The 22985-nt window shown below is 53.0% G+C and overlaps 1 protein-coding gene across 15 annotated transcripts in view; it reads right to left on the bottom strand.

The window, feature by feature from the left end:
• RPH3AL (rabphilin 3A like (without C2 domains)) overlaps positions 11781 to 22985 on the bottom strand; it is a 175400-nt gene continuing 164195 nt past the window's right edge. For 13 of the 15 annotated variants that reach the window (XM_021067542.1, XM_021067539.1, XM_021067538.1 and 10 more), the window contains 3 exons: positions 16002 to 16115; positions 13750 to 13896; positions 11781 to 12806 (listed from right to left, as the gene is read on the bottom strand). In XM_021067542.1, the coding sequence (XP_020923201.1) occupies positions 12772 to 12806; positions 13750 to 13896; positions 16002 to 16115 (296 nt within the window). In that variant the 3' untranslated portion in view covers positions 11781 to 12771. Of the gene's footprint in view, positions 12807 to 13749; positions 13897 to 16001; positions 16116 to 19829; positions 20117 to 22985 lie in introns of those variants that run through there. The other 2 variants (XM_021067549.1, XR_002337295.1) reach the window with 2 other exon arrangements.

The raw sequence follows: 22985 nt of genomic DNA, 5'->3' as shown, positions 1-22985 counted from the left end.
TTGGAGAAGAGACACTAGAAAGTCACCACCTTCGGGACCGGAAGAGCCTGGAGCACCGCTGGTTCAACCTGTTATTTATTTATGTATTTTTAGAAATTCTTTTTTTTGCGGGGGTGGGGGGCAACCTGAAGAAAATTCCCAGGTTAGGGGTCGAATCAGAGCTGCAGCCGCCGGCCTACGCCACAGCCACAGCAACGCCAGATTCGAGCTGTCTCCGTGACTCACACCACAGCTCAGGGCAACGCTGGATCCTTAACCCACTGAGCGGGGCCAGGGATCGAATCTGTGTCCTTATGGATGCTAGCTGGGCTCGTTAACAACTGAGCCACAACGTGAACTCCCATTCACTCATTTTTCCATCCGTCTGTCCAACCTTCCATCCCTCCATCTTCTCCCTTCCTGTATCCCTCCCCCCTCCCCCCTCCCTCCCCCCCTCCTCCCCCCTCCCTTCCCCCCTCCTCCCCCATTCCTCCCCTCCCCCTGAAGGAGCCGAGGGCAGGGCGGGGGGATGGACCCTAGGGAACTGGGCTCAGCTTCACCTTATCTTGAGGCAGAGCCCGGGGGCAGCAATGTGCGCTGATGGGAGCAGGCCCTGCTCTGGGGGCAGGGCTGACCACCCCCAGCTTGAGGTCCTCTCTTCCCCATGAAAGAGCCTGGGCAGAGAGGTGGAGGAGACGGCAGGCAGGCAGTCAGGAGGGAAGGCTTCACTTGTCAGCTGCTCAGCAGGTACAGTCAGATTTAAAATGTCCCCAAAGAGTGTCTGCTGAGAGGCAGGGGGTGAGCACGCTGAATTATTTCTCCGTAATTGGCACTGAGGAAGCTGCAGGCGTCCTGCGGTCTGCATCAAAGAGCTCAGAGCTCGGTCTGTCTCGGTGAGGCCGTGGGGGCAGCTTGTCTGGGTCTCCCAGGGTTCTTCCAGCTCCCACCCACCTCCCCCCACGAGCCCCCACCCCACCCGTCCTGATGGGGCCACCACGATCTTCCTTGCTTTCTGCACAGGGCAGCCTGGGGGGTGGGGCTGGGCGTGTACAGGTCAGAGCCCCTGCCATCTGCAGAGCCAGCTACTGGGGAAGGGACAGGGACGAGGAGACTGGAACACTGAGGCCCTTCTCTGCAGGGGACAGCCCAGCCAGGGGCCCTGCCGATGTCTGCCTGGCAGGGTCCTTCTCCCCAGATGGTCTGGGCAAGGCCAGTGCCAGGTTTTCCTTTAGTCTCATCCCTCCCGTGGGCAGAAGACCCTTTGCTGGCCCTTCAGATGAGCAGTTTGAACCAACTGGTCACACATATTTTGTAAACAATTGGATCTTCCTGTGTCTGTGTGCGCTAGTGTGAGTGAGTGTGTGTGTGTGGGCGTGTGTGCATACGTGTGCATATGGGGTCCAGCTCCCCTGGCAAGGGCCCCTCCAGTGCATTTGTGGTTTTGCCTGGGGCTCTCCTCCCACGGTGTGGCCCTCCCGGAAGCTTCTTCTCCCCTGGAGGCAGAGTGCAGGCCTGGGGTGGCCTGGGGTGGAGGATCCAGACAGGTCAGTTTCCAGGGCTCTGGGCTTCCTTCCTGCTGTGGAACCAAATAGAGTGAACAGATCAAAGAGAGTCCTATGTTAGCAGTGGGGTGGGGGTGGGCTCCTCCTGCTCCCTAGAACTTCCCATCCCCCTGCTCCCACACCGGGCACCTCTGGGGAACACAAAGAGAAGACTCTCTATTTAGCCAGTTCTCCCATGGCATAGAAGGGTTGGCAGTGGGGCCAGGATGACAGGTGCCCCCGGGCTGTCCCGCAGCAGAGTTTGAGGAATTTCACTGCCAACCCTTGACTGTAGATCTGGCCACACTTACAGAATCTGCATCCAGAAAGAAGAGCCAGGCCAGCAAGGACCAGCTGCATAATTTGCAGGGCCCAATGCAATAAGAAAATGTGGGGCCCCCTGCTCAACATTATCAAGAATTTTGAGACAGTGACAGCAGAAACTGAAAATAAGCTTGGGGCCTTATGTGACTGCACAGATTGAGCGTGTGCTCGGGAGGCTGGCACCGAGGCCAGTGGGGTTCCAGCCATCGAGGGAACAGCCCTGGGTGACTGCTGTTCCCCATGCCATGAGCCACATGGTGCAGAGAGATGCAGGAGGACAGCATCCTGCTTTAGAAGGAAAGGCAGAGCCTCGTGCACTGTTGCCGGCAATGGAAAATGGGGCAACCTTGGTGAAAAACAGTGGTGATCCCTTAAAAAGTTAAATGTAGATCTACCACATAATCCAGCAATCCCACTTCTAGGACTATACTCAAAAGAATTAAAAGCAGGGTCTCAAACAGATACTTGCATATCATTGTCCCTAGCCGCATTACTCACAATGACCAAAAGGGGGAAATAATCTAAATGTCCACCAACGGAGGAATGCATAAACCATGTGATCTACCTACCCAGCGGAATATCATTCAGCCATAAAGTGGAATGAAATTCTGACACAGGTTATACAACATGGATGGACCTTGCAAACCCCAAGCTAAGTGAACGAAACTAGATACAAAAGAGCAAATACTGTATGATTCCAGGTATACGAGGTACCTAGGGTAGGCGAGTTCATAGAGACAGAAAGTAGGATGCTGGATGCCAGGGGTGGGGGTGGGAGGAATGGAGAGGTAGTGTTTAGTGGGGACAGAGTTGGCTCTGCAATGATGAAAAAGTTCTGGAGATGGTGGCCATGGCTGCCCAACAAGGGGAAGGTACTTAACGCCACAGGACCATACACGTAAAAATTGTCACCATGGTTAATTTACGCCATGTGTATTTTACAACAATTAAAAAAATAAAGAAAAAAGAGCCCAGAAGTAAACCCAGACAGCTATGGTCAATGAATCTTCGACAAAGGAGGCAAGAAAAAAATGGGGATAAAAGACAGTCTCTTTAGCCAGGGGTGCTGGGAAAACTGGACAGCTGCATGTAAATCAATGACATTAGAACACCCTCACTCCAAGCCCAAAAATAAACTCAAAATAGCTTAAAGACTTAAACATAAGGCATGATACCAAAAAACTCGTAGAAGAGAACACAGGCAAAACATTCTCTGACATAAACTGTACAAAACTGTATAAAACTGTATAAATGTTTTCTTAAGTCAGTTTCTCAAGGTGACAGAAATAAAAACAAAAATAAATAAATGGGGCCTAATCAAACTTAAAAGCTATTCGCACAGCAAAGGAAGCCATAAAAAACCCGAAAAGTCAATCTACAGAATGGAAGAAAATAGTTGCAAATGATGCAACTGACAAAGGCTTAATCTCCAAAATACACAAACAATATATACAACTCAACAGCAAAAAACTAAATGGTTCAGTCGAAAAATGGGCAGAAGATCTAAACATACATTTCTCCAAAGAAGACATAAGGATGGCCAGTGGGCATATGAAAAAATGCTCAACATCACGAATTATTAAAGAAATGCAAATCAAAACTACAATGAGGTACCAGCTCACATGGGTCAGAATGGCCATCATTAATAAGTCTACAGATAACAAATGCTGGAGAGGGTGTGGAGAAAAGGGAACCCTCCTTCACTGATGGCGGGAATGTAAATTGGTACAACCACTGTGGAGACCAGTATGGAGGTTCCTCAGAAAACTAAATATGATGATCCAGCAATTCGACTCCTGGGCAAATATCCAGACAAAACTTTGCTTGAAAAAGATACATGCGGAGTTCCCGTCGTGGCGCAGTGGTTAACGAATCCGACTAGGAACCATGAGGTTGCGGGTTCGGTCCCTGCCCTTGCTCAGTGGGTTAACGATCTGGCGTTGCCGTGAGCTGTGGTGTAGGTTGCAGACGCGGCTCGGATCCCGCGTTGCTGTGGCTCTGGCGTAGGCCGGTGGCTACAGCTCCGATTCAACCCCTAGCCTGGGAACCTCCATATGCCGTGGGAGCGGCCCAAAGAAATAGCAAAAAAAAAAAAAAAAACCCCCAAAAAACGATACATGCACCCCTATGTTCATTGCAGCATTATTCACAACAGCCAAGACATGGAAACAACCTCAATGTCCATCAACAGATGAATGGATTAAGAAGATGTGGTACAATACGCAATGGAATACTACTCAGCCATAAAATGAACAGAATAATGCCATTTGCATCAACATGGATGCAACTAGAGATTCTCATGCTAAGTGAAGTAAGTCAGAAAGAGATACCATGTGATATCAGCCATACGTGGAATCTAAAATATGGCACAAACAAACCTATCTACAAAACAGAAACAGACTTGCAGATGTGGAGAACAGACTTGTGGTTGCAAAGGGGGCCGGGGGAGGGAGTGGGATGGACGGGGAGTTTGGGTTAGTAGATGCAAACTATTCCATTTAGGATGGATAAGTAATGAGGTCCTGCTGTACAGCTCAGGGAACTATATCCAGTCTCTTGGGATAGACCGTGATGGAAGAGAATATTAAAAAAGAATGTATATATAACTGAGTCACTATGCTGTACGGCAGAAATTGGCACAATCAACTATAATTTAATACAGAAAGAAAGAAAGAAAGAAAGAGAAAGAGAGAAAGAGAGAAAGAAAGAAAGAGAGAAAGAAAAGAAAGAAAGAAAGAAAGAAAGAAAGAAAGAAAGAAAGAAAGAGAAAGAAAGAGAGAAAGAGAGAAAGGAAAGAAAGAAAGAAAGAAAGAAAGAAAGAAGGAAAGAAAAGAAAAGAAAGAAAGGAAGCAGGAGTTCCTGTCATGGCTCAGGGGAAATGAATCTGACTAGTCTCCATGAGCACGTGGGTTTGATCCTTGGTCTCAGTCAGTGGTGAAGGATCCAGTGTTGTTGTGAGCTGTGGTGTAGTTTGCAGATGTGGCTCGGATCTGGCATCGCTGTGGCTGTGGTGTAGACCAGAAATTACAGCTCTAATTTGACCCCTAGCCTGGGAACCACCATATACCGTGGGCACGGCCCTAAAAAGACAGAAAAAAAAACCAAAACCCCAAAACCCAAAAAGAAAAGAAATAAAAGAGTGGAGGTGGCTTATGGGAAGATAAGACAGTTGTGGGGGTGGTCAGTTGGGGGGGGGGGGGCTGTGGAATTGCAGCTCCTCGTCTTGGAGCTCAGGGGTCATGTTCAGGTGCGCCTCCCACAGCCCTGGGAGGAGTTGCAGGTCTGTCCAGAAACAGGCTCTGACTCCAAAGGTGCTGAGAGGCTGCCTGATTTTTCGTTTGTTTGTTTTTGTCTTTTTGCCATTTCTTGGGCTGCTGCCACAGCATATGGAGGTTCCCAGGCTAGGGGTTGAATCGGAGCTGTAGCCACCGGCCTACGCCACAGCCACAGCAATGCAGAACCCAAGCCGCGTCTGCAACCTACACCACAGCTCACCAGAACGCTGGATCCCTACTCTCTGAGCAAGGCCAGGGATCGAACCCGCAACCTCATGGTTCCTAGTCGGATTTGTTAACCACTGAGCCATGACGGGAACTCCAAGGCTGCCTGATTGATGGAAGCTCCTGGAAACCCTCTAAGCCAGAACCACCTGCCTATCATGGCCTGAAAAGACAGTCGCTTCACTGAACCTACCTGGGTGTCGGGTGAGGGAAGATTGATAAGAGCCTGGTGCGTTCTCAGCCTGCTGTCTGGGGCACCAGACAGTGTCCAACATGGGGACAGAATCTTTGCAGCATCTGAGCTTTATTCTCAGTCGTTACACTGGGGAGATACCCCTGTGGGACAGGGGACTGACTTTATCCTATTCATCTAGAAGTTTCCATCAGTGCCATCCTCTGCCTGCACCCAGATCCTTCTCTGCTTGGAGTCCTGGCTTGTTCTCACCAGTAAACCCCTGCCTCCTGTGCTGAGCATGGTCTTTGGCATCCGACCACCATATATTCAATCCAGGCTCTCTTGACCTCTCTGGCCCTCAGTTTCCTCTTCTGTAAAATGGGAACATTAGAAGTATCGGCCGCATAGGTGCGAGTGAGGATCCCTAAAGCTTGTAGCAGGTGCCTGACTCAACAGATGGTGGCCATGATGGCTATTACACAGCAAAATGCTTCTCTCTCCCTGGCCCTGGCTCAGTGGAATTGAGGGCTCTGTTTGTTGTCAGCAAACAAAGTGGTGTGAGGAGGCGGGGCAGCGAGGGAAGCAGGGAAGGCACTGCCTGGAGTCCTTGATGGGCCTCCCGCTGGGCAGCTCTGCTCTCTCCGCTGCTGCGCTGGGCAGACCACGCGGGCTGGAGACAGTTCACGGGGCGGAAGCAGAGATCTGCCCGAGAATTGCTGGAAATGGCAAGCTCCTGGGTGTTTTCCCACTTGGAAAAGATGCTGGTCCCCACCTTTGTGGATGGAAGTGACTCTTACCTGCTGGGCTGGTGGATGCTCTTTGCTCCAGGGCTAAGGAACAGTTGGGGGTGGCACCTCTGTCCGGGGGGTGGGGGGGGCGGGCGGATGCAGCAGGACTGGGTCCCAGGCTTGTGTCCTTGTCCAGTGGGGCCCTGCATTTTCTCTGCCAGCCCCGTCCTCATTACCTGCCCTCTGCTCCCCCGCCCGGGTGGGTGTAGAGCTGTCAGTCCAAGGAGACACAGGTAAACTGGTTCTACTAGATCCATGGGTCTCAAAGTTGGTCTCCCAGTGGGGAGCTTTGGCATCGCCTGGGAACTTAAAAATGCACATTCTTGGAGTTGCCGTTGTGGTGCAGCAGAAACAAATCTGACTTGGAACCATGAGGTTGTGGGTTCGGTCCCTGCCCTTGCTCAGTGGGTTAACGATCCGGCGTTGCCGTGAGCTTTGATGTAGGTTGCAGACGCGGCTGTGATCTGGCGTTGCAGTGGCTCTGGCATAGGCCGGCGGCTACAGCTCCAATTAGACCCCTAGCCTGGGAACCTCCATATGCCGCGGGTGCAGCCCTAAAAGGACTAAAGACAAAAGACTAAAAACAAAACAAAACAAAACAAAAAAAAAAACGCACGTTCTCAGCCCCACCCTGGACCTTGGATTCAAAAGCTCTGTGGTGGGTCCAGTGACCTGTGTTTTAACCAGCTGCCCACTGGGAAGTTGCTGCGGCGGCTCAGCAGTAACGAACCCAACTAGCATCCATGAGGATGTGGGTTTGATCCCTGGCCGCACTCAGTGGGTTGAGTGTCCAGCACTGCCATCAGCTGTGGTGTATGTCACAGATGTGGCTTGGCTCTGGCATTGCTGCGGCTGTGGTGTAGGTCGGCAGCTGCAGCTCTGAGGCGACCCCAAGCCTGGGAACGTCTCTATGTCACGGGTGTGGCCCTAAAAACAAAGCGGAAAAACAACGACAAGCCCACTGGGTGATTCAGACGCCACGGGTGTGTGCAGGCCATGTCTGTCGTGGCCACTACTGAACCTCAGCCTCGACACGGCCCTTGGCCCCCAAGCAGCTGCCCACTTCATATTGGATGGATGAACCATTATTCTCCGTAGGGAAGAGCATGAACAATTGCCATGCCCCAGGCTCTCGGCAACCAATGTACTTACCTTCTTACGTCATCAAACCAGCTCCCAGGGCAAGCACCACATCTGCAGCGGGTGGGAGTCATGACTCATAGCAGGGCTCGGAGCTTTACTTGTGCCTTCAGGGTTTTAGTTTCAACAACGTTCCTGTGAAGGAAGCCTTACCCCCATTTCACAGAAGGGGAAGCGGAGACCGAGACGTACTTATCATTCCAGGTACTAAGTAGTGGAGCTGGGATTCGAAACTGCCTGTCCAAAGTTCGTAAGCTGTCCACCTGCGGCCTCTTTTAGGGACCACTTGGGTTACCTGGTACCGGGGGCAAATCGAGTCATTTCTGCACACCTCGATTTTTACAGATGACACACAACACCCTCCACCCCGGCCATGAGAGTCTCCGGTCCCAAAGTTAATGTGTAAGTTTGGGGGCCTGAGACTCAGAAAGCTTTTTTGTAAAGAAAGGATTTTTTGGAGTTCCCCGGTGGCCTAGTGGTTAAGGAGTTGGCATTGTCGCTGCTGTGGCTCAGGTTCTGTACCTGGCCCCGGGAACTTCTGCAAGGCCTAGATGTAGTAAAAAAAGAAGAAGAAAGAAGAAGAGGAAGAAGAAGAAGAAGGAGAAGGAGAAGGAGAAAGAATTTCTCGGTTCCCAGACAAGCACACAAAGCTTGACCCCTGACAGCTCCCGTTCCTGGTGGGGGGAACTGGATCCCATCACTGCCCTAAAGCTGAGGGCTTCGGGGGTTAACACGTGATGAACCTGCTTCAGGACCCCATCCCCCCTGTGCCACGTGTCTCTCGGAAGCACCTTGGGATTCACCCTGGAGGCTGCGGGGCCTGAGCCCCCCTCCTGGCCTGGATCTGGTCCAGGCAGGGGGTTCTGGCGGGAGCTGGGTGTGGCGGCTTGTGCTACATCAGGTCTGAGGTGTTAAGGGGTCTGGTCCCAGCGCAGAGCACCTGAGAGCCGGGAGGCAGAGGCACCAGCCCCTCACAGGCCGGATATTTGGATATAGGGGCCACTGGAGATGGGTTTTCTCATAACCTCCTTACCTGCCTTACCTGCTATGGCCTCAGGGCTTTCACCTCCACCCCACGGATTTGTCCTGTTTGATATGTATTTTTCCATTAAAGACGCCATTGTTAAAAAGGTAATGTGGGGAGTTCCTGTTGCGATTCAGCAGTAATGAACCTGACTAATATCCATGAGGATGCAGGTTCAATCCTTGGCCTCACTCAGGGGGTTAAGGATCCAGCACTGCCATGAGCTGCAGTGTGGGCTGTAGATGTGGCTCGGATCTGGGGTTGCTGTGGCTGTGGTGTAGGCCGGTAGCTCTAGCTCTGATTCGATCCCCTGGCCTGGGAACCTCCATATGCTGTGGGTATGGCCCTAAAAAGACCAAAAAAAAAAGAATATATGGGAATTAAAAAAAAACAACCCAAACCAAACCTCATTAATCTGAAAATATCTTCATCCCAACGCCACTGAAATTTGGGTAGATATGCATTCAGATGAGAAATCATTTCCTGCCAGAAATCAGGAGATACTGCTGCACTGTGTTCTGGCTTCAAAATCTGCTTAGAGAATTACAAAGTCATTTTAATCCCTGACCCTTGGCATGTGATCTCTTTTTAAAAATATTTCTCTCTTTGGAAGGGTGTAGGAATTTTTTTTCTCTTTAGGAGTTTTAGCCTAGTGTCTTAAGATTTCATGAGAAGCCTTGCGATAGTTGCCTAAAATTTTAATTCTGAGAGATTTCAGACACATACAAATAATACAAACACAAGGAAATGCTATAAATATTACAAACCCATCTCTCCATCTCTGAGTTAACAAAACACCACCACCAGTAGTTGAAAGCCCTCCTTCTGCCTCTTCTTCTCAAGATGTATCTTGAAATCTGTTGTTTATCCTTCCTATGCATTTCTTTATTCTTCCACTGCATAAAATATATGTTAACATATAACATTTTTGCATGTTTAAAAATCTCTATATAGACAGTGTCATAATGTATTTATTTTTTCTGCCATCTGGTTCTTGGCTCAGCGTGGTTTGTGCGAGTCAGCGTGCTGATCGTGGCCTCTTTGACTGTATCACAACTGAAGGATCTCTCCTTCTAGTGATGGTATTTAGGTGGCAAACAATTTTTAGCTAATAAAAAGGCACTGCTCTAAATCTCCAGGGCATGTCTTCTGGAACCCACACAGAGAAGTTTCTAGAAGAAAGAAGGGGTCCTGGGTTCTGCCCGCACGTGGCATCCTCTGGGGAGCTTTATAAAATTCTGATGTCCAGGCTGGACCCCCAATTGATGTAACCAGCCTCTCTGGGGATACCTCTGGCGTGAGGGTCTCTAGAGCTGGTCAGGTGATTCCAATGAACTGCCCGTGCTGCCCTGCCACCGCCCTGGACCAGTGCCCCTCAGCGTGTGGTCTTCCAGCCAGCAGCCTCAGCATCTGGGAGCGCAACAGACACCTCCACGCTCAGCCCCTGGCTCAGACCTAGTGGGTGAGGCTCTGTTTCAGCCAGGTGGCAGGTGATGGGTGTTAATTCCACCGCAGCTGCAGGTCAGGTGCATTTTCATCTCCAGCTATTGCCGCTCGGCAGCTCATGATGGTGGCGGCCACCCGTCCTCTCGGCTGTGGTTTTTTGTCACTACGCCCAGCACTTGGTGGGTTCCTTCTCTGTGGATGTTCCTTTCCTTTCGTTCTAGAAGTTATTCTTGTGTCATTTCTTCGGCCATTTTCTCTCCTCTGTTTTCTGCTTCTCAGTTTGAAATTCTCTTAGCTGGAGGTTGGGTTTTTGGCCCGGATCTCATCTTTTGTTGTCCAATGCTCTTGACTTTTTCTTCCTATGTCGACTTGGGTTTTGATGGTTTACCTTCTGGGAGACTTTCTCACCTTTTCCCATCCCTTTTGCATTTTGAAATTTCTGCTCGTATAGATTTGTAAAAATTTTCAAGAGCTTTAACACTGCCTTTTAGAAAAATAACATTCTTTTCCTGTTTCCTGGGCAAACATCTTCAGAGGTTTGTTCCCTGACCCCTTTCTCCTGTCTCTGAGGGTCCCTGTATCTTTCGCTGTTGGTTTCGGTCAACTGCTGGTGCCACTATGAGTGCAACTCAGCAAAGCTACCAAGAGGCTCTGCACACGCGGGCAGGGCTTGGGAATGGGGTGGGGGGCTTACTGTGCCGACCGGGCAGGGACCAGGAAATTGCCACATTTGGGATCTGTCCGTCTCTTTTCTTTGCTCAGTTTCCCAGAGAGAAATTCGATGATGTCCTGCCTGGGGGGTGGCTGGATGGGGCACAGGCCCAGCAGAGGGAGGCTGAGGGTCTCCCCATTAGTCATCGCCTGTGCGAGGGGGTTCCCAGTCCAGAATCCTTCTAGTTCAGACTGGGCTGGCTTTAAACCTGTCTTCTGCCAGGGCCAGAGAAGGGCAGGCATGGGCCATCTGGGCTGGGAGAAGAGACCTGGGGTCTAACCACTTCTTCCAACTGATACAATTTTCACACCCATCCTGAACTTCCGCTTTGAGGAGGATACCCGGTCCCTCCCGGTTCTGAGCTTTTGGGGGATTCTGCAGGGCAAATAAATGGGCTTGTTAACCATCGGTTTTCTTTCTTGTAGACATTTTGGGGAGTGGGAGAAGCTGGTCCTAAATAAATTATACTCTTCTGGGAGTTCCCATTGTGGCTCAGTGAGTTAAGAACCCAGCTAGTATCCATGAGGTTGTGGGTTCGATCCCTGGCCTTGCTCAGTGGGTTAAGGATCTGGTGTTGCTGTGAGCTGTGGCGTAGGTCACAGATGCAGCTCTGATTTGATCTGGGAACTTCCATATGTTGTGGGTGTGGCCCTAAAACAAAACAAAACAAAACAAAACTCCAAGTTAATGCTCTTCTACCTTCCAAAGTCTCTGGACCTCTCTTACCTGCTGCTGTCTCTTCTCGTATTCTTCTTGCCTTTGAAGTTCGCCACTTTTTCGCTCCTTTATGTCACGTTGGTGGGTTTGGGGAGGCAGAGGAAATCCAAATGCATTCAGTCCACCAGGTTTAACCAGAAGTCCTTGTCCGTTTCACACACATTTTTACATATATATGTATAAGCTCATAGAACTCATTTTGCTTATCTGTGCGTATACCTAACGTTTAATGTTGCCGTCAATGGCCTTGTTTTTCCCATTCGCCCTGAGGTCCGTGAGCCCCTATAACATGCAGAGACCAGCTCCTTCCTCTTCCTTCAGCCCAGCAAGCGTTCCCGGCATCCACGTACCACGTCTCTTTCCATGCATTTCTCTCCTGCTGCATCTCAGAGACACAAGGGATGGCGGCCTTTTGATCAACACACTGGCTCGAATGCAAATTCTAATATTGTTTTTATTCTGAAGCATAACTCGTCACAGGGAAACAGTGAGGACTTTTTTTTTTTTTTTTTTTGAAATAGTCTGCCAGTGATGAGGGCTAAAGCGCTAACCGTGGGGGCTCGAGAGCCTGGAGAGGAAGGCCCTTCAAGGACCAGATATGGGGTGGGCAGGATGGCTGGGAGGGTGTGGGCCCCCCCCCACACACACATGTGCTCTCTCCTCAGGGAAGGGTTTTCCAGACACATCTGCCTGCCCTTTGAATGAAATATTTCTGCCAACCCGAGCCCCAGCGGGGGCCTCAGCGGAAGGCCGCTGGCAGTGAGGGAAATCAGTGCTCACCAGAGCCTTCCTGCCTCCACCAGGCCTGGGGGAGAGGCTGAGCAGAAGCTGGGAGGCCAAGGGGGGCTTCCAGGAAACCCAGCAGAGAGCCAGCTTCAGCAGCAGCTCCTGGGCTGCCGGAGGTCGCAGCTCCCCCCCGGGAAGGGGGCGTCTCTCACCCCACCTGCTTGGGGGTGAAGGGTCTGCGTGCAGGGCGGGATTTCTCCTTGCATGATCACAAAGGCTGAAATTGCAGTGCATGTGGGGAGGCCCCTCGGGCGGGGGGGGGGGGGTCTGAAGGCTCTTCCAGTCCAAGGCAGCCAACTTTAAATGAACCTGGGGTAGATGCAGTGGTGGTGGTGGTGGGGGGCAATAAATTAAGGTCAGGCTGAGTGAGCGGCTGGGTAGGGTGCAGCCGGGTAGGGGGTGCAGAAAGGCACTGGGTGGGGGAAGCGGATTCAGCCCCCCCGCCGAACACTGGTTTGTTGCATCAGAGGTCACGTCCGACAGGGCTGGCGGCTGAGGCCCCGGGACTGGGGCAGGAAGGAGCCTGGAAGGGTCCAGCTCCAGCTTTTTTCCCTCTCTTGAGTTCTTCCACTGGAGAGTCCACCCTGCGCACCAAGCCCATCTCTGCCTGGCAGGTGGAGGGGACTGTCGGAGGCCACATCAGCAGCGGGGACTCGCCCAGGTGTGCCTTTTGCCTTTGGGAGGAGAGAGAAAAAAAGGCCACTAGAGAGTGAGCAGGGACAGAGTCCCTCCCAGGGACTGAACTTTGGGAGTGAAATGCAGGAACGGCAGACTTCTTGCTGGAACCAGCCACACCTGAAGCAGCTTCTCCATCTGGAACTGAGCGGGGCTGAGGCCTGGGCAGAGGGTGCCTGCTGTATCACTCTGGGCAAGTCACCTACTCCCTGTGCTTCAGTGTGGCCATCAACACCCAAGCAGGTGATCGCCGGACGCCAGAAGGAGCAAAGCGACATGGGGACACAAACATTCCTCTAGGCCAGTCCTTTCCGAGTAACAACTTAAGCCCTGGGAGCCTGTCCATGCACTGCCTGTGCTCAGCCTTCCTCGCTGACTACTGGACATTGGCTGAAGACCCACCCAGGCAGGCACTCTGCGTAGACTTCGGAGGTTCAGGGGCAGGCTGGGCTCCGTGCTGCTGCCTCCAGGGGTCCCTAATTCTCCGTCTTAGGATTTGGGCCCGCCCTGGCCTGGGCTCTGTTTTCACTCAGTTGGCTGGGCTTCCTCAGTGACGCAGTAGGTTTCTGGAGGTCCAGGACTGTCCCCCCCTGCACCCTACCCAAGCTGGGCACACACTGCCTGGCACATAGTAGGTGCTCTAAAAATGGAGTTACCGTGATTGTTCTGGAGATGGGGAAATATTTTGAAAGATTATATGTTTCATAAAGCGGAGGATGGTGACAGCCACTGTGGTAGTTTCGGAGGACGGAGAGGGATGGTCACTGTTCTTCTTCTGGGCTCCTCTCTCTGTCCACTGAGGGCAGGGCTGGGGTCTGGCTCCCCTCTGTTCCCCCAGCCCCTGGCATAGGGCTGAAAATGCCACCTAGCTCCTAGTCCAGGAGCACTGATGAGGGAGGGGAGAAGACAGGGGGTGGGTGGGAGGAGTGGCTTGGTACTCACCAGGGCCCTTTGGGTCTGGCCAGGGGGGGGTCCCCACCTGTGGGTCTGCTGCTCCCGTCCCGGCCTCACTGGCCAGGCTGCTCTGGCTCCCTGAGAGGTGGCTGGGTGGGCGGGAGGGCCCGATCTTGGGGGACTCCATGCTGCCACCTGCAAGAGACCACGTGAATGGCTCAGGGCTGAGCCCTCTGGACTTTGAGCTGAAACAGGGATGATCTTAGTCCGACAAGGAACTGTTCTAAACTCTCATCTAGGAGTTCCCTGGTGGCTCAGCGGGTTAAGGACCTAGCATTGTCACTGGTGTGGCTCAGGTGGCTGCTGTGGCGTGGGTTGGATCCCTGCCCTGGGAACTTCCACATGCCTTGGGTATGGCCCAAAAAACATAAGTAAATAAACTAAAGAGATTACCAAAAAAATCGCCTCATTTGGAAATGTGGCTTACATCGGTGGGACTGTCTGCCAGAGCCCCCCAGCCCCGGAAAGGGCCCCCTTCCCCCCCCCAACACGCTTGTTATGTCCTGGTGGGACCCGACCCTCGGACCCCTGCTGACTGGCCCTCGATCTCTAAAGGCAATCGAGGGGGCCCTGGGGCGTTTCACGAAGGAATAAGCAAGGCTCCCCACATGCGAATGGGCAGGGAGGGGGGCCTGCCTTCAGAGAAGAAGGGTGTGTGTAGGGGAGGCGTGCCTATTCCTGTTAACGCCGCGGAGGGACAGTCCCTGCTGCCTTCATGAACGACGGCATCTTTGCACAGACACGGCTGTCAGTCCCTGCCCGGCCCGGGGAGCTGAGATGGGGCCTGTCAGCCTGCGCCCCAGCTCGTCTGTCTCCTGGACCCGCCTGGTCACAGATGAGCGTTGGTGTGATGAGAAGGGACAAGAGCTGGGCAGTGAGGGGAGGGAGGGGCTGGAAAACCCGCTCCGCCACCGCGGCTGGCAGGTGAGGAGGGCTGGCAGGTGAGGAGGGCTGGCAGGTGAGGTTCCTCCCCACGTTTCTAAGACAGACTCTTTCACCTGGAGGGGCCTCAGAGATCACCTCGTCCAGGGACAGTTTTCATCTCAAGCATCCTTTCCGCCTACTGATACAAGTGAAAAACGGAATTGAGGAGGACTCTGAGGCCATGTCAGGCTCTGTGGGAGAGAGGATCATGATCGACTGGTAATGTCTGCCCTGGGCATAGGCGTGGCAGTCTTAGTACGTGTGCCAGGCATTTACCATCTCTGGTCTGGCCCAGGCAGGAATTCCTTCTGTATCCACTCTGGCAGGAGATCGCTGCCCAGCCATCCATTCCCTTTCAGTTTCAGCTTTATTGAAAAGCTTTCTTCTTCTTCTTTTTTCTTTTTGGCTTTTAAGGGCTGCACCCACGGTATATGGAGGTTCCCAGGCTAGGGGTCGAATCAGAGCTACAGCTGCCAGCCTACACCACAGCCACAGCAACGCCAGATCCGAGTCACGTCTGCGACCTACCCCACAGCTCATGGCAACGCCGGACCCTTAACCCACTGAGCAAGGCCAGGGATTGAACCTACAACCACATGGTTCCTAGCTAGATTCATTTCTGCTGTGCCACGACAGGAACTCCCCTTGAAAAGCTTTCTTCTTGTGTACTAAAATCAGCCTCCCCGAAACATCCTGCAAACATCCCAGTTCTAACCTCTGGTGTAACTGGGTGAAGCTGGCTCTTTTCCTGGGAAGGCCCTTCATGTGTTTCAAGGAAAGAAAAACGTGTCCCCAGGCCTTCTCTGCATATACACTTGAACCTCTGTTCTACCTGCTTTTTTCCTCCCCTTTTAAAAACATCTTTCCCAGTTGGTCTCTTAGAGAATGTATTTTACTCTATTTTTATTTTTATGGCTGCTCCTGCAGCACAAGGAAGCTCCTGGGCTAGGAGTTGAATCAGAAATGCAGCTGCCGGCCTGCGCCACAGCCATAGCCACAGCAATGAAAGATCCAAGCCACATCCGTGGCCTACGCCAGTGGCACACCAGATCCGTAACCCCCAAAGCCAGGGATTGAACCCGCATCCTCATGGATACTATGTCAGGTTCTTAACCTACTGAGCCACAGCAGGAACTCCCCATTTGCTCTCGAGTGGTGCTAACACTTTAGGTCCTCGTCACCCCAGCCCTAGGCCCACTTCCCCTCCCTGATCTAGAAGATTCCGCAGACCCCAGATGGAGAGCAGCAGCCAGGGAAGCAGCGAGGCCACTGCACCTGGGGTTTGGAAAACAAACAGTGCTGCTTCCCACACTTACCTGATTCCCCCCAGGGTTTGTCTCCTTTTGGGTCCCTGGTCCCAGGAGCTGGAAGTCTGTTCTCCAGGCTGGAGGAGCTGAGATCAGAGTCACTGTCACTGTCGCTGGATACCACTGGAAAAGAGTCACCAGGACAGGAGGTCACCCCCACTGACCACCACCAGCAAGCATGTGGAACAGAGGGGCCCAGGGCCGGACTCCTCCTGCCAGGGACAAAGAGGCAGAGGGCCTTCGCTGGCCCTGGTGTTTGGGGCACAGGGGCAGCGGTCTGGGGATGAGGATGGCAGGATGCTTTTTTCTGCCAGTCAAAGAAGTGAGTCCCAGTGTGAGGGGGCTGGGATGAGGCATAACCAGCCCCAGCAAGGGGGGGGGCTCAGCCCTCTGGCAGCCATCTCCACCGTCACCCCCTCCCTGGGGCAGAATCAGAAGGCTCTTGCTGGGAGGAGCCGATGGTCCCCTCCGTGCAGGCGCTCTGCCCTCAGGCTCGTACCTGGCAACGCCTCAAGGTGCACAGCCACGCTCTGCAGCTCTGCACCAACAATCCCAGTTCTCGCCACCGACCCTGCCCCAGGGCTCCTGGTCTCTTACCTACGCTGACTCACAGAAGCTTCAGAACCACCCTGCAAGACGGGAGGTAGCACTTTCGCAGACAAGGAAGCCAGGGCACTTGTCCAACGTGGGATTCTTGCCCCAGCGGCCTGGCTCCACCGCTTGTGTTTGTTTGTTTGTCAAGCTTTTTAGGGCTGCACCTGCACCATATGGAAGTTCCCGAGCTAGGGGTCGAGTGGGAGCTGCAGCTGAGCCGACACCACAGCCGCAGCAAGGCGGGATCCGAGCGGCCTCTGCCTACACTGCAGCTTGCGGCAATGCCAGATCCTTAGCCCACTGAGTGAGGCCAGGGATCAAACCCACATGCTCTTAGATACCAGGTGGGTTCTTAACTGACTGAGCCACAGCAGGAACTCCTCACAGCCTGTGTCTGTAACTGCTCTGATCCCAGCTCATCCGGCAACTCTCAGGGGTGTCCTATGAATGCAGGAGGGAGCCAGGCTGATGGGGCTGGAATCCCAGGGGACCAGTGGCTGAGCTGTCACAGTGAACCCCCGCTGTAGTGGAAATCGTCTTTTCTGGACTAAATGGGACCATATTTGGCCAGTTATTCAACAGTGGGAGTCATAATGCAGGAACTACTCATACATGAAACACTCTATTTTAAGTATAGAAATGTACATCCATTCGCCAATCTTTTGACAGAGGGCTTGGGTGCTGCTTTGAGATTGGCCCACAAAAATCTCTCACGTCTAACTGCACCATATTGTGTGGTGTGTGATTCCCAGGTTGAGTTTCTTTAATGTGGAGCAGAGCTTAAAGACACGGGCAAAGCACAATGAAGGCAGAATCTTTCTCTGTTTTTCCATTTCTTCTCCCCATCCCCCTTTATACCTTTGCCCCAGCATGCACCTGCTTTATGTGGGATCTTGGCTCCCAGGCCAGGGATCCAAATTGGGCTGCAGGGAAATCACTGAGTGCCAACCACTAGACCACCAGGGAACTCCCTCTCTCTCTCTCTCTCTTTTATTTTTTTACAGTTACGCTGCCCACATCTAACTCAATAGCATTTTAAAGCAAGTGGCTTCTACGCTTTCCAAAGTCTTGGTTTTAATGAAACAATGCTGAGTCTTTGTGGATTCTTTTCATGGATCTATAGAACATGTAATTAAATGATGCAATTGTAACAGCAAACACAACTGCACAGAAAGGTTTGGGATCGCAGGCAACTGGCTTGTGCAGGTGACTAACTCAGTGTGCCTTGCCCGGAACACAACTTGCTAGTTATGGAGAGAGTTAGGAGCAGTTGCCTGCTTTCTGCCAGGCACTGTGCTAGATCCTTAGCAAGCGTTATCTTACTCAACCTACAGAACCCTGAGCCATAGGGACCTGTTTGGTAGGAGATGAGATTGGAAAGAGAACCAATCTCCACCAAGGGCAGTTAATAGCTTCCTAGCTTCCTCCTTCCCAGCTTCCTTCCCTCCTTTTTTGGCTGCCTCTTAGCACATGGAGTTCCTGGGTCAGGGATCAGATCCGAGCTGCAGCTGCAGCAACACTGGATCCTTAACCCACGGTGCTGGGCCGGGGATGGAACCTGCATCCCAGGGTTCCCAAGGTGCCACCGATCCATGTGTGTGGGAACTCCGAATAGGTTTCATCTGATGCTCCAGGCCCTCTGGAGCAGTGTGACAAGGAGACTCCTGAAAGTGCATTAATGCCCAGCAGGGAGCAAGCCTGGTCAGTTAGGGAAATACGTCATAGGTACAGGAGGGGAAACGCTGGACCCACGCCATGGAGTGCCCACCTGGATCTGGAGCCTTCTGGAAGGTCTTTAAGGCTTTAGCCTGTGTTACCTTTCAGCTCAGGAAATCACAGGTCAGAAAACCAAGCCACCAGAGGGGCTGGAGCTGGCTGGCCACTTGAGTCTAAGAGATGCCCCGCCCTGTGCTTCCATAGCAGAGCAGCTGGCACACAGTAGGTGCTTTGGGAAGCTGATGACTCATCGGCTCTTCCCTCCCCGCCGCCCCACATCCTGCTGGCTTCATGTCCTAAGTGGCTCGTGAATCAGTGGCCTCCGCACCCTGCTCGCTGCCCTTGCTTTGCTCAAGGCCTCAACGTCTCTGGCCTGGACTCCCGCCACGCCTCCCATCTGGAGCCCATCCGCAGGCGCGTCCCTCTGCATAGCCCCCAAGGCTCCACTAACACACAAATCCTGGCTTACCTTTCTCCACAAGCACCCCGTGACCTATGGGGTTGAGCCCAGACCCCTGCCCTCTGACTACTTCTGTGTCATCCTGCACCACCTGATCTCTACCCCAGGCTCCTCTGGCCATACACGGCCTGGAGCACCTGCTAAACTGCCCATCAGCATCGCTGGCAGTGCCTGGCTTCCCTCTGCCCAGAATGCCCTGCCCACCCCCCTGTTCCTGGGTCTGTTTGAGCATCACCTCCTCCAGGAAGCCTTCCCTAGGACCCCTGCCTGGCCAGCCTGGGGCTCCTCGAGGGCAGGGGCTAAATCATGCTGTGATGGAGGCTGGCTTCTTCCACAGAGCCTGATCCGTGGGGGGGGGGGAAGGGTGCCCAAGAGCGATGCTAACGGGATTGCTTCCAGCTTTGCCCTGCTCAGTTTGCCTTTTCTGCTCTGTTTCTTTCCCTCCTCAGGCTCTAGGAAGAGTTCTGCTTTACTTTTCTGGGCTTTTCCTCACCCGGGAGGGGTTGGGGGTCCATACGCCCTCCTCCCAGCATTTGACAAATGCTAGCAAAGGTCTGACTTATTTTGCAGGTGCTTTTCAGGTCCCAGACTGGGTTGCTGTGATCATGAATCCACCGAGATCCAACTTAATGGGCATCCGTTTTATAAGTGTTTACATATTTTTGACTCATTCGGTGACTGACTAAGCGCCACCCCTGTGGGTCCCAAAGGGAGTGGGAGGTGGCAAGAGGCACCAAGCAGCTCCCCACATCTCCTTGCGGGCAGCGGCAAGGGACTGGGGGAGGATTCTGCCCCTTTCCTCCAGCAGGAAGGGGGGTCCAGCAGCTGGTTAAGCAGAGGGAAACCCGAGAACACGGTGACTGATCTCACCGGTGTCCCCGTCCCTCTGGCAGAGATCATGTGTTCCGTCTTCCTGACCTGGAACATTCTGTCTCCCCATGACTGATGCGTAAGATCTTTGTACTTCTGGGGCAGGGTGGGGAACCTGGGGCTGGGGCCGTGCATCTGTTGAAATAATGCCTGGGTCCTTCTGCGTTAACGAGCAGATGCCACAGGGTACAACATACCCGGAGCTCGAAGGGAGATGATGGGAAAGGATGTCTCGGGACTCGGGTCGTGGCGGCCCACTCAGGCGCCCCATTTCTTCCCTCTGCTCCCTGTTCTGTCATCTGTTGTGCTTGGTCACCGCGCTGGGTTGGGAGGGGGCTTGCCTTGCACGAAGACGGCTGTGCTATGTTGGGCGGACACTTTTTGCTGGGAGGGGTCTGTCTCGTCCACGGCGTCAACCCTGGAGATGGGGTTCAGACGCCGTACTGCCTAGTTCCCACGTGGTGTCCGTGGGACGTCAAGGCCTCTGGAAGGAGACAGAACTCAGAGCCTCTGGCCAAGGCAAGAATCACCAGGCCCTTATCATCACCCCGCCCATCTCACTGTAACGTCCCCTCCCCCTCCTGAGCAACCTGGCCTACTCCTTCCCACCCCCTCCTAGGAAAGGTATGTGGCCCACTCCTCACCTCCCCCTGCAGGGGCCTTATAGGCCCCAACCAACCAGCAAGTGTATCGGAAGACTCCTCTCTGCCCAACCAATCAGCAGGTTGGCAGGTGCCTCACAAGACCTCTCCTCTCCCTGGACTATGAAAACAGACATGAGCCTGTGCCCGGGGTCGGCGCCCCCTGATCATCGGGAAGCCGTCCAGCTGCGCCAGCAGCATCCCTTAACTCATTATTGAGATACTCTTCTTTCTTTTCACCCTGCTATGAATCTGGAAAATTCTTTTTCTGACCCGCGTGCACAGACCATGCCCGTGCCTACGCAGTGCAAGGTTGAGAGAAGAGAAACCTCCCCCGTGTGACAGTCAGTTGGCTTGTTGTCTCCTTTTATAGCCCCCAAAGGGCCACAGTCGTGGAAGAGAGGAACAGCCTGGATGACAACTGAGATCACAACGGTGTCACAGAGCCAAGAAGCAGACAGCTGACGACTCATTCCTTCTGGAGGCGTCTCCCCGGGCTCAGGCTTCTTTGCTCCTTGTGTCTGGGATTTCGAGCAGGGGGCCAGGCCTACAGCTTCGAGGTCTTTGTGGTGCAAACCCAATCCCATTTCTAATGCACTCGGATAAATCCCACTTGAAACGAACACACCAAAGGAAGCTGGCAGTGTTCACGCCCGGTCTTGGCACTTAACTGTCGGCGGGAAAGAAACACACTGAGGTGACATTTTGGAGAATGTCCCTGGACACAAACCAGTACAAATGCCATTTACCCAAACACTCCTCCGGTGGCAAAGGAAGAAGTTTTTCTTCCTCCACCCCTCCAAATGTTGCCGACCCAAACTTTGGCTAATCTGCCATTCGATCGCCGCTGCCGCCTTTCTCTCTGCATAGCAGCTGCAATCGTCAATCTTCCAGGTCTATTAACAAAGATTTTAGGCTCATAAATCTTTTGGCCCTTGCTCTTCCATCCTCAACAAAATATCTGTGTCTGAAGGCTGATTTTTTTTTTTTCCCTCTAATTCCCCCAAGGCTGAGTCTAGAATGGCTCGGTCGGTGATGATTGCTTGTATTCTGCCCACGCCTGATCTTTCAGATTGAAAATGGGAAAACACCAGGGAGAAGACTGTCCCGAAACCTTCCCTGAAAAGGAGATGTCACCAAATGGATTCACCCAGGAGGTGGGTGGAGGGCGAGGGGAGCTCCCCTGCTGCAGTGGCTTAGGCTCCTGGACCACTTGCTTGGGGACTTGGCATCTCTGAGATTTTTTCCACCTGCCACAGCAGGGCTACCCTACTCTGCCCACCCCTCATCCTCAGCAGTGGACAGACTCAGTGCCAGCCCTGCCAGCTTCTCTGGGGAGAGGCCAGCTTCCCCCCAACCCCCTTCTCACTCTTGGATGGATTTGCAATTTGACTGTCACCATGGAAACTCAGAGTTTTGGTACATGAAGGTGGGGGGAAGTCTTCCCTTTTGGAGTCTTTTCTGACTGCCTCACAGGACATGTGTGGCAGTGGCTGTCTTGTGGAGACATCTTGCCTGGGACAGTCCAGGGGACAGGCAGGATGCTGGCCACTTGACCTCAAAGCACTGCATTGGGATTTGGGGGACCTGCTTCCTGGCTCTGCTCTGCCACTATCTCTTTGTGTGACCGTGGGGGCACTTAGGGCTTCGTCACACACACAAAAGGCCAACCTCTGCAGCTACTCTGGGTGTGAATCCAAGGATTCAACTTCAGGTCAGCTTTGTTCCATCAGTGGGGAGGCCCTGATGCCCCTCTCTGGTGGAGAGGCGGGGAGATGTGACTTCTGGGCCACACAACATCCGCCTGCCTGGCACAAGGACAGCCATCAGTCTGTGAGCTTGGGAGGGCTTTATATGTAAGCTGCTGCTGCTCTGCTTGGAGGCTCCCAAAGCCCCCAGAAATTATGAGAATTAGTGAGGAAGAGATATTTTCAGCAAACATTCTGCCAAGGCAAAGCAGATGGTGGAAAATTTTGCATATTAAAAACAAAAAAAATTTTTTTTAATGTAAAGGAACGATGAGAGGGCCTTGGGGAGTGCAGAGACATCCCCAATTAGCCTTACCCAGCCCACCAGGCTGGCACGGCTGCAGAGAAGAGTCACAGAGCTGTCCCCGCTGGCACAGATGAGGGCTGACCCGCCTGCAGGTAGGGCCAGGCTTGCAGCCTGAAATTCCACCGGGATGCCTCCCAAGTCTGGGGCTGTGTTTGGTGGCAGCCGGAGGGAGGTGTGGGCGTGGTGAAGAGGCACGGGCTCTGAGTCAGACAGACAGTGTCCTGGCTCTACCATTTCCCAGCTGTGTGACTTTGGGCAGGTTTCTTCACCTCTCTGTGCTCAGCAGGCCCACCAATCAAAGGGGGTGGGGGAGGATGGCTCCTTTCCTGGGCTATTTTGAGCATTAACAGAGGTAAGTAACATGGACAGTATCTGGCACATGGTAGGTTTGATAAACGGGAGCTATTTTATTTGAGAGGGGCATCCTGAACTTTCTCAGGGCCTGGCGTGGGGCTGGCCTCCAAGCTCGGAGCCCAGGCTAACCTCACAGGGGTGGACTCACCTTTTCCAAGGGAGCTTAAACTACCAAGTTGTGCTTCCTAAGATGCCGAAGGCACTAGATACCTTCAGAAGCTGTTGGGAGGCTGGGCTGGGATTTCAACCCAGGCCTACCTATTGCTGGAATTTGCTCTTTCCTCCTCACTCAGGATACAGGGC

The sequence above is a fragment of the Sus scrofa genome, chromosome 12 (genome assembly GCF_000003025.6).
Source record: "Sus scrofa isolate TJ Tabasco breed Duroc chromosome 12, Sscrofa11.1, whole genome shotgun sequence".
Classification (NCBI taxonomy): Eukaryota; Metazoa; Chordata; class Mammalia; order Artiodactyla; family Suidae; genus Sus; species Sus scrofa.
This window is presented reverse-complemented; position numbering and strand designations above follow the sequence as displayed.